The sequence below is a fragment of the Panulirus ornatus genome, chromosome 31 (assembly GCF_036320965.1).
Source record: "Panulirus ornatus isolate Po-2019 chromosome 31, ASM3632096v1, whole genome shotgun sequence".
Taxonomy (NCBI): Eukaryota; Metazoa; Arthropoda; class Malacostraca; order Decapoda; family Palinuridae; genus Panulirus; species Panulirus ornatus.
Window position 1 is genome coordinate 19,096,249 of NC_092254.1, and position 16,755 is coordinate 19,113,003.

The 16,755-nt window shown below is 41.4% G+C and overlaps 1 protein-coding gene across 1 annotated transcript in view; it reads left to right on the plus strand.

Moving 5' to 3' along the window:
- Positions 1-16,755, plus strand: part of LOC139758855 (uncharacterized) — a 123,994-nt gene that overhangs the window by 31,325 nt on the left and 75,914 nt on the right. The window contains exon 2 of the mRNA XM_071680718.1: positions 14,633-14,830. Within this exon, the coding sequence (XP_071536819.1) occupies positions 14,633-14,830 (198 nt within the window). The remainder of the gene's footprint in view (positions 1-14,632; positions 14,831-16,755) is intronic.

Consider the following 16,755-nt stretch of genomic DNA (forward strand, 5'->3'; position numbering starts at 1 on the left):
GGATATATGTGTTAGAGGTGGAGGGAACGAGGAGGAGTGGGAGACCAACTTGGAGGTGGAAAGATGGAGTGAAAAAGATTTTGAGTGATGGGGGCCTGAACATGCAGGAGGGTGAAAGGCGTGCAAGGAATAGAGTAAATTGGAACGATGTGGTATACCGGGGTCGACGTGCTGTCAATGGATTGAACCAGGGCATGTGAAGCGTCTGGGGTAAACCATGCAAAGTGTGTGGGGCCTGGATATGGAAAGGGAGTTGTGGTTTCGGTGCATTATTACATGACAGCTAGAGACTGAGTGTGAACGAATGGGGCCTTTGGTGTTTTTCCTAGCGCTACCTCGCACACATGAGGGGGGGAGGGGGTTGTTATTCCATGTGTGGCGAGGTGGCGATGGGAACAAATAAAGGAAGACTATGAATTATGTACATGTATATATATGTATATGTTTGTGTGTGTATATATATGTGTACATTGAGATGTATAGGTATTTATATTGTGCGTGTATGGACATGTATGTATATACATGTGTATGTGGGCGGGTTGGGCCATTCTTTCGTCTGTTTCCTTGTGCTACCTCGCTAACGCGGGAGACAGCGACAAAGCAAAATAAATGAATAAATAAATAGCAATAGTAAATAAATAAATAAATACCTCACAGTCAGGTTCGGTAAAACGCTCTCAGCTGGCTATGTGTTCTGTTCGGAAACAACCGATAGATCCCGTTGCTCACCATAGTGAGACGAAGGGTATTCGAGTACTTAGTATTTCGAATAGTTGTTTCCTATTATACAGTCCCTTATCCTAGCGGTTGGCATGCCTGCCTCTTGCACAAGGGGTCCCAGGTTCGATCCTGGCTGATGGAGCTTTGTATGTTCTATGAAGGTGCTCGTTCATATACACTTTATTCGTATTCATATAACTCCGCGTTGTACAATCAGGTTCGGTAAAACGCTCTCAGCTGGCTATGTGTTCTGTTCGGAAACAACCGATAAACCCCGTTGCTCACCATAGTGAGACGAAGGGTATTCGAGTACTTAGTATTTCGAATAGTTGTTTCCTATTATACAGTCTCTTAGCCTAGCGGTTAGCATGCCTGCCTCTTGCACAAAGGGTCCCAAGTTCGATCCTGGCTGATGGAGCTTTGTATGTTCTATGAAGGTGCGCGTTCATATACACTTTATTCGTATATATATATATATATATATATATATGTATATATATATATATATATACATATATATATATATATATATATATATATATATATATATACATATATATATATATATATAATATCTAGTTTTATTCATTTTGTTTTGTCGCTTTCTCCCGCGTTAGCGAGGAAGCGCAAGGAAACAGACGAAAGAATGGCCCAGCCCCTCCACATACACATGTATATACATGTATATTCCTGGGGATAGGGGAGAAAGAATACTTCCCACGTATTCCCTGCGTGTCGTAGAAGGCGACTAAAAGGGGAGGGAGCGAGGGGCTGGAAATCCTCCCCTCTCGTTTTTTTTTTTTAATGTTCCAAAAGAAGGAACAGAGAACTGGGCCAGGTGAGGGTATTCCCTCAAAGGCACAATGTTCTGTTCTTAACGCTGCCTCGCTAATGCGGAAAATGGCGAATAGTTTGAAAGAAAAAATAATATGTATATATATATATATATATATATATATATATATACATATATATATATATATATATATATATATATATATATATATATATATATATATATATATAAAACTGAAAGTTGATGGAGAGAGATGGGTGAGAAATACTTAGAAAAGCAAATGCATTTGTATATAGCATTTATGGCTCTGGAGAAGGCATATGATAGAGTTGATAGAGATGCTCTGTGGAAGGTATTAAGAATATATGGTGTGGGAGGCAAGTTGTTAGAAGCAGTGAAAAGTTTTTATCGAGGATGTAAGGCATGTGTACGTGTAGGAAGAGAGGAAAGTGATTGGTTCTCAGTGAATCTAGGTTTGCGGCAGGGGTGTGTGATGTCTCCATGGTTGTTTAATTTGTTTATGGATGGGGTTGTTAGGGAGGTGAATGCAAGAGTTTTGGAAAGAGGGGCAAGTATGAAGTCTTTTGTGGATGAGAGAGCTTAGGAAGTGAGTCAGTTGTTGTTCGCTGATGATACAGCGCTGGTGGCTGATTCATGTGAGAAACTGCAGAAGCTGGTGACTGAGTTTGGTAAAGTGTGTAAAAGAAGAAAGTTAAGAGTAAATGTGAATAAGAGCAAGGTTATTAGGTACAGTAGGGTTGAGGGTCAAGTCAATTAGGAGGTAAGTTTGAATGGAGAAAAACTGGAGGAAGTAAAGTGTTTTAGATATCTAGGAGTGGATCTGGCAGCGGATGGAACCATGGAAGCGGAAGTAGATCATATGGTGGGGAGGGGGCGAAAATCCTGGGAGCCTTGAAGAATGTGTGGAAGTCGAGAACATTATCTCGGAAAGCAAAAATGGATATGTTTGAAGCAATAGTGGTTCCAACAATGTTGTATGGTTGCGAGGCGTGGGCTATGGATAGAGTTGTGCGCAGGAGGATGGATGTGCTGGAAATGAGATGTTTGAGGACAATGTGTGGTGTGAGGTGGTTTGATCGAGTAAGTAACGTAAGGGTAAGAGAGATGTGTGGAAATAAAAAGAGCGTGGTTGAGAGATCAGAAGAGGGTGCTTTGAAATGGTTTGGGCACATGGAGAGAATGAATGAGGAAAGATTGACCAAGAGGATATATGTGTCGGAGGTGGAGGGAACGAGAAGTGGGAGACCAAATTGGACGTGGAAAGATGGAGTGAAAAAGATTTTGTGTGATCGGGGCCTGAACATGCAGGAGGGTGAAAGGAGGGCAAGGAATAGAGTGAGTTGGATCGATGTGGTATACCGGGGTTGACGTGCTGTCAGTGGATTGAATCAGGGCATGTGAAGCGTCTGGGGTGAACCATGGAAAGCTGTGTAGGTATGTATATTTGCGTGGGTGGACGTATGTATATACATGTGTATGGGGGTGGGTTGGGCCATTTCTTTCGTCTGTTTCCTTGCGCTACCTCGCAAACGCGGGAGACAGCGACAAAGCAAAATATATATATATATATATATATATATATATATATATATATATATATATATATATATATATATATATATATATATATGATATATATATATATATATATATATGATATATATATATATATATATATATATATATATATATATATATATATATATATATATATATATATATATATATATATATATATATATATTTTTTTTTTTTTTTTTTTTTTTTTTCAATCTAAAAGTTTGTTTTCTAAATTGTTTCTTACATTTTTCATATGTATATATATATGTATGTGTGTGTGTGTGTGTGTGTGTGCGTGTGTGTGTGTGTGTGTGTGTATATGTATATATATATGTATATTATCCCTGGGGATAGGGGTGAAAGAATACTTCCCACGTATTCCTCGCGTGTCGTAGAAAGCGACTAGAGGGGACGGGAGCGGGGGGCCGGAAATCCTCCCCTCCTTGTATTAACTTTCTAAAATGGGAAACAGAAGAAGGAGTCGCGCGGGGAGTGATCATCCTCCTCGAAGGCTCAGAGTGGGGTGCCTAAATGTGTGTGGATGTAACCAAGATGTGAAAAAAGGAGAGATAGGTAGTATGTTTGAGGAAAGGAACCTGGATGTTTTGGCTCTGAGTGAAACGAAGCTCAAGGGTAAAGGGGAAGAGTGGTTTGGAAATGTCTGGGGAGTGAAGTCAGGGGTTGGTGGGAGGACACGAGCAAGGGAAGGAGTAGCAATACTCCTGAAACAGGAGTTGTGGGAGTATGTGACAGAATGTAAGAAAGTAAATTCTCGATTAATATGGGTAAAATTGAAAGTTGATGGAGAGAGGTGGGTGATTATTGGTGCATATGCACCTGGGCATGAGAAGAGAGATCATGAGAGGCAAGTGTTTTGGGAGCAGCTGAATGAGTGTGTTAGCGGTTTTGATGCACGAGACCGGGTTATAGTGATGGGTGATTTGAATGCAAAGTTGAGTAATGTGGCAGTTGAGGGAATAATTGGTATGCATGGGGTGTTCGGTGTTGTAAATGGAAATGGTGAAGAGCTTGTGGATTTGTGTGCTGAAAAAGGACTGATGATTGGGAATACCTGGTTTAAAAAGCGAGATATACATAAGTATACTTATGTAAGTAGGAGAGATGGCCAGAGAGCGTTATTGGATTACGTGTTAATTGACAGGCGTGCGAGAGAGAGACTTTTGGATGTTAATGTGCTGAGAGGTGCAACTGGAGGGATGTCTGATCACTATCTTGTGGAGGCTAAGGTGAAAATTAGTATGGGTTTTCAGAAAAGAGGAGTGAATGTTGGGGTGAAGAAGGTGGTGAGAGTGAGTGAGCTTGGGAAGGAGACCTGTGTGGGGAAGTACCAGGAGAGACTGTGTACAGAATGGAAAAAGGTGAGAACAATGGAAGTAAGGGGAGTGGGGGAGGAATGGGATGTATTTAGGGAATCAGTGATGGATTGCGCAAAAGATGCTTGTGGCATGAGAAGAGTGGGAGGTGGGCTGTTTAGAAAGGGTAGTGAGTGGTGGGATGAAGAAGTAAGAGTATTAGTGAAAGAGAAGAGAGAGGCATTTGGACGATTTTTGCAGGGAAAAAATGCAATTGAGTGGGAGAAGTATAAAAGAAAGAGACAGGAGGTCAAGAGAAAGGTGCAAGAGGTGAAAAAAAGGGCAAATGAGAGTTGGGGTGAGAGACTATCAGTAAATTTTAGGGAGAATAAAAAGATGTTCTGGAAGGAGGTAAATAGGGTGCGTAAGACAAGGGAGCAAATGGGAACTTCAGTGAAGGGCGTAAATGGGGAGGTGATACCAAGTAGCGGTGATGTGAGAAGGAGATGGAATGAGTATTTTGAAGGTTTGTTGAATGTGTCTGATGACAGAGTGGCAGATATAGGGTGTTTTGGTCGAGGTGGTGTGCAAAGTGAGAGGGTTAGGGAAAATGATTTGGTAAACAGAGAAGAGGTAGTAAAAGCTTTGCGGAAGATGAAAGCCGGCAAGGCAGCAGGTTTGGATGGTATTGCAGTGGAATTTATTAAAAAGGGGGGTGACTGTATTGTTGACTGGTTGGTAAGGTTATTTAATGTATGTATGACTCATGGTGAGGTGCCTGAGGATTGGCGGAATGCGTGCATAGTGCCATTGTACAAAGGCAAAGGGGATAAGAGTGAGTGCTCAAATTACAGAGGTATAAGTTTGTTGAGTATTCCTGGTAAATTATATGGGAGGGTATTGATTGAGAGGGTGAAGGCATGTACAGAGCATCAGATTGGGGAAGAGCAGTGCGGTTTCAGAAGTGGTAGAGGATGTGTGGATCAGGTGTTTGCTTTGAAGAATGTATGTGAGAAATACTTAGAAAAGCAAATGGATTTGTATGTAGCATTTATGGATCTGGAGAAGGCATATGATAGAGTTGATAGAGATGCTCTGTGGAAGGTATTAAGAATAAATGGTGTGGGAGGCAAGTTGTTAGAAGCAGTGAAAAGTTTTTATCGAGGATGTAAGGCATGTGTACGTGTAGGAAGAGAGGAAAGTGATTGGTTCTCAGTGAATGTAGGTTTGCGGCAGGGGTGTGTGATGTCTCCATGGTTGTTTAATTTGTTTATGGATGGGGTTGTTAGGGAGGTAAATGCAAGAGTCCTGGAAAGAGGGGCAAGTATGAAGTCTGTTGGGGATGAGAGAGCTTGGGAAGTGAGTCAGTTGTTGTTCGCTGATGATACAGCGCTGGTGGCTGATTCATGTGAGAAACTGCAGAAGCTGGTGACTGAGTTTGGTAAAGTGTGTGGAAGAAGAAAGTTAAGAGTAAATGTGAATAAGAGCAAGGTTATTAGGTACAGTAGGGTTGAGGGTCAAGTCAATTGGGAGGTGAGTTTGAATGGAGAAAAACTGGAGGAAGTGAAGTGTTTTAGATATCTGGGAGTGGATCTGTCAGCGGATGGAACCATGGAAGCGGAAGTGGATCATAGGTTGGGGGAGGGGGCGAAAATTTTGGGAGCCTTGAAAAATGTGTGGAGGTCGAGAACATTATCTCGGAAAGCAAAAATGGGTATGTTTGAAGGAATAGTTGTTCCAACAATGTTGTATGGTTGCGAGGCGTGGGCTATGGATGGAGATGTGCGCAGGAGGATGGATGTGCTGGAAATGAGATGTTTGAGGACAATGTGTGGTGTGAGGTGGTTTGATCGAGTAAGTAACGTAAGGGTAAGAGAGATGTGTGGAAATAAAAAGAGCGTGGTTGAGAGAGCAGAAGAGGGTGTTTTGAAATGGTTTGGGCACATGGAGAGAATGAGTGAGGAAAGATTGACCAAGAGGATATATGTGTCGGAGGTGGAGGGAACGAGGAGAAGAGGGAGACCAAATTGGAGGTGGAAAGATGGAGTGAAAAAGATTTTGTGTGATCGGGGCCTGAACATGCAGGAGGGTGAAAGGAGGGCAAGGAATAGAGTGAATTGGAGCGATGTGGTATACAGGGGTTGACGTGCTGTCAGTGGATTGAATCAAGGCATGTGAAGCGTCTGGGGTAAACCATGGAAGGCTGTGTAGGTATGTATATTTGCGTGTGTGGACGTATGTACATGTGTATGGGGGGGGGGTTGGGCCATTTCTTTCGTCTGTTTCCTTGCGCTACCTCGCAAACGCGGGAGACAGCGACAAAGTATGAAGAAAAAAAAAAAAAAAATATATATATATATATATATATATATATATATATATATATATATATATATATATATATATATGATATTTATTTTTACTCATTTTGCTTTGTCGCTGTCTCCCGCGTTAGCGAGGTAGCGCAAGGAAACAGACGAAAGAATGGCCCAACCCATCCACATACACATGTATATACATACACGTCCACACACGGAAATATGCATACCTATACATCTCAACGTATTCATATATGTACACACAGAGACATATACATATATACACATGTACACAATTCATACTGTCTGCCTTTATTCGTTCCCATCGCCACCTCCACACATGAAATAACATCCCCCTCCCCCTTCATGTGTGAGAGATAGCGCTAGGAAAAGACAACAATGGCCACATTCGTTCACACTCAGTCTGTAGCTGTCATGTAATAATGCATCGAAACCACATCTCCCTTTCCACATCTAGGCCTCACAGAACTTTCCATGGTTTACCCTAGACGCTTCACATGCCCTGGTTCAATCCATTGACAGCATGTCGACTCCGGTATACCACATCGTTCCAAATTACTCGATTCCTTGCACGCCTTTAACTTTTTTGTATGTTCAGGCTCCGATAACTCAAAATCTTTTTCACTCCATCTTTCCACCTCTAATTTGGTCTCCCACTTCTCGTTCTCTCTACCTCTGACACATATATCCTCTTTGTCAATCTTTCCTCACCCATTCTCTCCATGTGACCAAACCATTTCAAAACACTCTCTTTTGCTCTCTTAACCACACCACACTTTCCGAGATAATGTTCTTGACTTCCACACATTCTTTAACGCTCCCAGAATTTTCGTCTTCTCCCCCACCCTATGATTCATTTCCGCTTCCATAGTTCCATCAGCTGCCAAATCCACTCCCAGATATCTAAAACACTTCACTTCCTCCAGTTTTTCTTCACTCAAACTTACCTCCCAATTGACTTGACCCTCAACCCTACTGTACCTAATAACCTTGCTGTTATATACATTTACTCTCAACTTTCTTCCTTCACACACTTTACCAAACTCAGTCACCAGCTTCTGCAGTTTCTCACATGAATCAGCCACCAGCGCTGTATTATCAGCGAACAACAACTGACTCACTTCCCAAGCTCTCTCATCCACAACAGACTGCATACTTGCCCCTCTTTCCAAAACTCTTTCATTCACCTCCCTAACAACCCCATCCATAAACAAATTAAATAACCACGGAGACATCACACACCCCTGTCGCAAACCTACATTCACTGAGAACCAATCATTTTCCTCTCTTCCTACACGTACACATGCCTTACATCCACGATAAAAACTTTTCACTGCTTCTAACAACTTGACTCCCACACCATATATTCTTAATACCTTCCACAGAGCATCTCTATGAACTCTATCATATGCCTTCTTCAGATCCATAAATGCTACAAACAAATCCATTTGCTTTTCTAAGTATTTCTCACATACATTCTTCAAAGCAACACCTGATCCACACATCCTCTACCACTTCTGAAACCACACTGCTCTTCCCCAATCCGATGCTGTGTACATGCCTTCACCCTCTCAATCAATGCCCTCCCATATGATTTCCAAGGAATACTCAACAAACTTATACCTCTGTAATTTGAGCACTCACCATTGTCCCCTTTGCCTTTGTATAATGTCACTATGCAAGCATTCCACCAATCCTCAAGCACCTCACCATGAATCATACATACATTGAATAACTTTACCAACCAGTGAACAATACAGTCACCCACTTTTTTTAATAAATTCCACTGCAATACCATCCAAACCCGATGCCTTGCGGGCTTTCATCTTCCGCAAAGCTTTTACTACCTCTTCTCTGTTTACCAAATCATTATCCCTAAACCTCTCACTTTGCACACCACCTTGACCAAAACACCCTATATCTCTCACTCTCTCATCGAACACATTCAACAAACCTTCAAAATACTCACTCCATCTCCTTCTTATATCACCATTACTTGTTATCACCTTCCCATTAGCCCCCTTCAACGAAGTTCCCATTTGTTCCCTTGTCTTACGCCCCTTTATTTACCTCCTTCCAAAACATCTTTTTTTCTCCTTAAAATTTAATGATACTCTCTCACCCCTACTCTCATTTGCCCTCTTTTTCACCTCTTGCACCTTTCTCTTGACCTCCTGCCTCTTTCTTTTATACATCTCCCACTCATTTGCAGTCACCCTCTCAGTCAATACCCTCATATATTTTTTTTTTTTTGCTTTGTCGCTGTCTCCCGCGTTGGCGAGGTAGCGCAAGGAAACAGACGAAAGAAATGGCCCAACCCACCCCCATACACATGTATATACATACGTCCACACACGCAAATATACATACCTACACAGCTTTCCATGGTTTACCCCAGACGCTTCACATGCCTTGATTCAATCCACTGACAGCACGTCAACCCCGGTATACCACATCGCTCCAATTCACTCTATTCCTTGCCCTCCTTTCACCCTCCTGCATGTTCAGGCCCCGATCACACAAAATCTTTTTCACTCCATCTTTCCACGTCCAATTTGGTCTCCCTCTTCTCCTCGTTCCCTCCTCCTCCGATACATATATCCTCTTGGTCAATCTTTCCTCACTCATTCTCTCCATGTGCCCAAACCATTTCAAAACACCCTCTTCTGCTCTCTCAACCACGCTCTTTTTATTTCCACACATCTCTCTTACCCTTACGTTACTTACTCGATCAAACCACCTCACACCACACATTGTCCTCAAACATCTCATTTCCAGCACATCCATCCTCCTGCGCACAACTCTATCCATAGCCCACGCCTCGCAACCATACAACATTGTTGGAACCACTATTCCTTCAAACATACCCATTTTTGCTTTCCGAGATAATGTTCTCGACTTCCACACATTCTTCAAGGCTCCCAGAATTTTCGCCCCCTCCCACACCCTATGATCCACTTCCGCTTCCATGGTTCCATCCGCTGCCAGATCCACTCCCAGATATCTAAAACACTTCACTTCCTCCAGTTTTTCTCCATTCAAACTCACCTCCCAATTGACTTGACCCTCCACCCTACTGTACCTAATAACCTTGCTCTTATTCACATTTACTCTTAACTTTCTTCTTTCACACACTTTACCAAACTCAGTCACCAGCTTCTGCAGTTTCTCACATGAATTAGCCACCAGCGCTGTATCATCAGCGAACAACAACTGACTCACTCCCAAGCTCTCTCATCCACAACAGACTTCATACTTGCCCATCTTTCCAAAACTCTTGCATTCACCTACCTAACAACCCCATCCATAAACAAATTAAACAACCATGGAGACATCACACACCCCTGCCGCAAACCTACATTCACTGAGAACCTCATATATATATATATATATATATATATATATATATATATATATATATATATATATATATATATATATATATATATATATATATATTTTTTTTTTTTTTTCATACTATTCGCTATTTCCCGCGATAGCGAGGTAGCGTTAAGAACAGAGGACTGGGCCTTTGAGGGAATATCCTCACCTGGACCTCTTCTCTGTTCTTTCTTTTGGAAAAAAAAAGAAAAAAAAAAAGAGAGAGAGGAGGATTTCCAGCCCTCCGCTCCCTTCCCTTTTAGTCGCCTTCTACGACACGCAGGGAATACGTGGGAAGTATTCTTTCTCCCCTATCCCCAGGGAATATATATATATATATATATATATATATATATATATATATATATATATATATATATATATATATATATATATGTATATATCTTTTTTCTTTCTTTCAAACTATTCGCCATTTCCCGCGTTAGCGAGGTAGCGTTAAGAACAGAGAACTGGGCCTTTGAGGGAATATCCTCACTTGGCCCCATGAGAGGGAAGGATTTGCAGCTCCCCGCTCCCTCCCCTTTTAGTCGCCTTCTACGACACGCAGGGAATACGTGGGAAGTATTCTTTCTCCCCTATCCCCAGGGATGATATATTTATATATATATATATATATATATATATATATATATATATATATATATATATATATATATATATATATATATATATATATATATATATATATATATTTATATATTGTTACGAACTCAGTGCTTATTCGAGCAAGTTCGCCAGTAACATATATATGTTACAGATACTATGCTGATCCTTGTCTTTGCAAGGACATTAGATTTGTTATGTTGCACAACTCAGGATAACGCTATCTTAACGTTATGGGATTAAAACAAACACCAGGGTTAGAATTACTTATAATGAAAGAATTCAAATGTACAAGGTGAACACATAAATCAGGCATGAATCATTTACGCTAACACTGAACATGAGTTTAACATTGAACATGAGTTAATATTCCAAATAAGATTTCAAACCAGGAGACCTCTTTCCTTTATGACACTTTGTTCGATAACATTACACTTAGTTAGACCTGACGTGACACAGTAAGCATCATCATTACACTTATCATCGTTACACTTAGCCAAACCTGACGTAGCACAGTAAACATCATCGTTACACTTAGCTAAACCACGTGACACAGTAAACATCATCGTTACACTTAGCTAAACCTGACGTGACACAGTAAACATCATCGTTACACTTAGCTAAGCCACGTGACACAGTAAGCATCTTACAAACTAGGGCAGCCGTGGCTACGGGGTTCGAGACAGGGAAAGCCTACATTACCTTGCTGGGCTCGGGACTGCTGAAGGAATCGACTCCCAGACGATCGTCTGAGCCTTTTATCTGGAGGATCAGCAAGGCAGGAACAGCTAGCCACGCCTCGACCCGCCACCTATGGCTACGATAGGTCAGAATGACACAATTGCCCTTGATAGATCAAAAGACTGATTGTTATGCCCTCATCTTGACGTTATTGGCTGAAGGAGGCCTGAGGTCTGGCCCACATATTCAAACTCTTTTGTTCCCTTGTCCACGACAGCAGCGAACGTACGGGATGACATACCCCGCAGCTGACCCCACGCGTTAACCTGACGCCGCTGGTAAGGGTCCGGGTGCTGGAAGACTGGTCAACATCTGCTTCAACATAGAATTACTAAGATAATTAACTCGGTCCGGGAAGTGAGGTCCTAGCCGATAGCAACAACACCCTACACAAAGACACATCATACACATATACGAACATGTGGACAGACACACACGTGCTCGTAACAATATATATATATATATATATATATATATATATATATATATATATATATATATATATATATATATATATAAACAACAGAGCATCAGAGTGGGAAGAGCAGTGGGGTTTCAGAAGTGGTAGAGGATGTATGGATCAGGTGTTTGCTTTGAAGAATATATGTGAGAATTACTAAGAAAAGCAAATGTATTTGTATGTAGCATTCTTGGATCTGGAGAAGGTATATGATAGAGTTGATAGAGATGCTCTGTGGAAGGTATTAAGAATATATGGTGTGTGAGGCAAGTTGTTAGAAGCAGTGAAAAGTTTATATCTAGAATGTAAGGCATCTGTACGAGAAGGAAGAGAGGAAAGTGATTGGTTTTCAGTGAATGTTGGTTCGCGGCAGGGGTGTGTGATGTCTACATGGTTTTTTAATTTGTTTATGGATGGGGTTATTAGGATTAGGAGGTGAATGGAAGGGTTTTGGAGAGAGGGGCAAGTATGCAGTCTGTTGGGGATGGGAGAACTTGGGAAGTGAGACAGTTTTTGTTCGCTGATCATACAGCGCTGGTGGCTGATTCGTGTGACAAAATGCAGAAACTGGTGACTGAATTTGGTAAAGTGTGTGAAAGGAGAAAGTTAAGAGTAAATGTGAATAATAGCAAGGTTATTAGGTACAGTAGAGTTGAGGGACAAGTCAACTGGGAGGTACATTTGAATGGAGAAAAACTGGAGGAAGTGAAGTGTTTTAGATATCTGGGAGTGCATTTGGCAGCGGATGGAACCATTGAAGCGGAAGTGAGTCAAAGGGTGGGGGAGGGGGCGAAAGTTTTGGGAGCGTTGAAAAATGTGTGGAAGGCGAGAACGTTATCTCGGAAAGCAAAAATGGGTATGTTTGAAGGAATAGTGGTTCCGAAAATGTTATATGGTTGTAAGGCGTGGGCAATAGATAGAGTTGTGCGGAGGAGGGTGGATGTGTCGGAAATGAGATTTTTGAGAAGTGGTGTGAGGTGGTTTGATCGAGTAAGTAATGAAAGGGTAAGAGAGATGTGTGATGACAAAGTAAGTGTGGTTGAGAGAACGGAAGAGGATGTTTTGAAATGGTTTGGTCACATGGAGAGAATGAGTGTGGAAAGATTGACAAAGAGGATATATGTGTCAGAAGTAAAGGGGACGAGTAGAAGTGGGAGACCAAATTGGAGGTGGAAAGATTGAGTGAAAAAGATTTTGAGTGATCGTGGCCTGAACATGCAGGAGGGTGAAAGGCGTGCAAGGAATAGAGTGAATTGGAACGATGTGGTATACCGGGTTCGACGTGCTGTCATGGATTGAACCAGAGCATGTGAAGCTTCTGGAGTAACCCATGGAATGTTTTGTGGGGCCTGGATGTGGAAAGGGAGCTGTAGTTTCGGTGCATTATACATGACAGCTAGAGACTGAGTGTGAACGAATGTGGCCTTTGTTGTCTTTTTGTAGTGCTACCTTGCGCAAATGCGAGGGGAGGGGATTGTCATTTCATGTGTGGTGAGGTGGCGACGGGAAAGAATATGGGCAGACAGTATCAATTATGTACATGTGTATATATGTATATGTCTGTGTGTGTATATATATGTATACGTTGAGATTTATAGGTATGTATATGTGCGTGTGTGGACGTGTATGTATATACATGTGTATGTGGGTGGGTTGGGCCATTCTTTCATCTGTTTCCTTGCGCTACCTCGCTAACGTGGAGACAGTGACAAAGTATAATAAATAGAATAAATAAATAAATGTGTATGTGCGTATGTGTGTGTGTGTGTTTGTGTGTGTGTTTGTGTGTGTGTTTGTGTGTGTGTTTGTGTGTGTGTTTGTGTGTATGTGTGTGTATGTGTATGTGTGTGTATGTGTGTGTATGTGTGTGTGTTTCTGTGTGTGTTTGTGTGTATGTGTATGTGTGTGTATGTATGTGTGTTTGTGTGTATGTGTATGTGTGTGTATGTATTTGTGTTTTTGTTTGTGTTTGTATGTGTGTATATGTGTTTGTATGTGTATGTATGTGTGTGTGCATGTGTGTGTATGTTTGTTTGTGTGTTTGTGTGTGTGTTTGTGTGTGTATGTGTCTGTATGTGTGTGTGTTTGTGTGCTTGTGTATATATGTGTGTATGTGTATGTGTTTGTGTATGTGTGTGTGTATGTGTTTGTGTGTGTATGTGTATGTGTTTATGTGTAGTGTGTGTGTGTGTGTGTGTGTGTGTGTGTGTGTGTGTGTGTGTGTGTGTGTGTGTGTGTGTGTGTGTGTTTGTATGTGTGTGTGCGTGTATGTGTGTATGTGTGTGTGTGTGTATGTATGTGTGTGTGTGTGTATGTATGTGTGTGTGTGTGTGTGTGTGTGTGTGTGTGTGTGTGTGTGTGTGTGTGTGTGTGTGTGTGTGTTTGTATGTGTGTGTGCGTGTATGTGTGTATGTGTGTGTGTGTGTATGTGTGTGTATGTGTGTGTGTGTGTGTGTGTGTGTGTGTGTATGTATGTATGTGTGTGTGTGTGTGTGTGTGTGTGTGTGTGTGTGTGTGTGTGTGTGCGTTCTTGTTTGTACACTCTGGATCATATTGTGTTTGTTATGGAGAAATTAGGTGAGTTCGGTTCATGCCGGTATTTATCAATCAAGTATATTTCTAACATGGAAGTTGTAATTTAATTTTAGAAAATTTATGAATTTTTTCATCATTTCAGGAGTTCACCAGATATCTGGCGTAACACTTGCCACCTCTGGATCCAGCGATGACGCGACGGTGGTCAAGGTGATTCCCTCCGACACTCAGACACAAATAGATGACGTCAAAGTTACGGTGGACCTCGTCCAGTCTGCTGTGAGGGCAACTCACAGTGACATGAGCGATATTAAAGCTCAACTGGCGCATCTCGAAGCCGGTAATATTTTCATCACTGATTTAAGAATGATCTAGATTACCATATGAGTAGCAACACCAATAATGTTGTATTTGTACAATAGAAAGTCTATTCGTAAAACAGCCACAGATTGAACCTATAGTGATGTATTGTCTAGTGTGTGGAATGAGTTTCATTCATGAATCAAAGTATTGTATATGAAGTATGACGCATTGTGAAGATTATGTCTTTGTAGCATAGCGTCATGACTTGTGAGAGGACACTGGCACCTCCGTGATTTGATGAAGACCATCTCATTAAAGATACGGGAGGAAGAATTCTACCTCCAGTTTCCTTTCTAGCATTTCAATTTCTAAAAGAGGAAACAGAAGTCAAACGGGGAGTGCTCATGCTCCTTGACTGCTCAGATTGGGTTGTCTATATGAGTGTGGATGTACCTAAGGTGAGAGGAGAGGAGAGATAGGTTTGAGGAAAGAAACTTAGATGTTTTGGCTCTGAGTGAAACGAAACTCATGGTTAATAGGGAAGAATGGTTTGGAAATGTCATACGAGTAAAGTCTAGAGCAGGAGTTGTGGGAGTGTGTGATAGTGTAAGAAAGTGAATTCTAGAATGGTTTGGGTAAAACTGAAAGTAGATGGAGAGAGATGGATGATTATTTTTGCTTATGCACCTGGTCATGAGAAGAAACATCATGAGAGGCAAGTGTTTTGGGAACAGCTGAGTGAGTGTGACATCAGTTTTGGTGCACGGGGTATTAGTGATGCGTTACTTAAGCGCTAAGATAAGTAATGTGATGATGCGCATGGAGTATTCAGTGTTAGAAATAGTAAAGAGCTTGTCTATATGCTGAAAAAGACTGGTTACTGTAAATACCTGATTTAAAAAGGGAGATATACACAAGTATACGTATGTGAGTAGGATAGATGGTCAGTGGGCATTATTAGATTACGCATTAATTGATTGGCGTATAATTGAGAGAATTTGGAATGTAAATGTGCTTGGCGGGGCAACTGGTGGGATATCTGACCTCTATCTTGTTGAGGTGAAGGTGGAGATTTGTAGAGGTTTTCGAAAAAGGGGAGACAATATCGGGAGACGAAATTGTTGAGAGTAAATGGGCTTAGAAAGTAATAACACGAGAGAGGGAGCGTAGAATGGCAAAATGTGAGAGCGAATGAATTGAGGGAAGTGGGTGAGGAATGGGAGGTATTTAGGGAAGCAGTGATGGCATGAGAAAGGTGGGAGATGGGCAGATCCAAAACTAGTGAGTGAGGGGGTCGCAAAAGACCGTCACACTCCTTACAAAGCAATAGCTGAGTAATTAGAGTGATGGCGACTCCTGAAACTCTAGCTTCGTTAAGTTGCTATCTAATATAAGCAACTTAACAGCTGAGAGTCGGGGATTGTCCAGCTCTGCTTGCTGGTTTAGTTGGGCAACTGCTAAAGGTTGGTGTCAGGAACAGAACACAGCGGCAGCCTCCATCACCTGCCCGCGGTCCCCTGCTTCCTGCGAGCGGTATTGCTGTGTAAACTGTTTCAGGACGTCTACCCTTGTCACGGGGTTTCGTTACGTGTCACCCGTTACGCTTAAAGAAGTCCCTCAGGAAGAATGTGTCAATTACTGTTGGTTCTTGAGTGGCGGGGTAGCGCCAGGAATGGAAGAATGAAAGCAAGTATGAGTATGTACATGTGTATGTATGTATATGTCTGTGTATATGTATGTATATGTATGTATATGTTGATATGTATATGTATGTATATGTGCGAATGTGGGCTTTTATGTATTTATACCTGTTGATGAGTGGATGGGCCATTCTTCGTCTCTTTCCTGGTGCTACCTCGCTGACGTGGAAAACAGCAATTACATGCATGTATGTGATCCTTTCTAATATATATATATACATTAAATATATGTAAATATATATATATATATATATATATATAT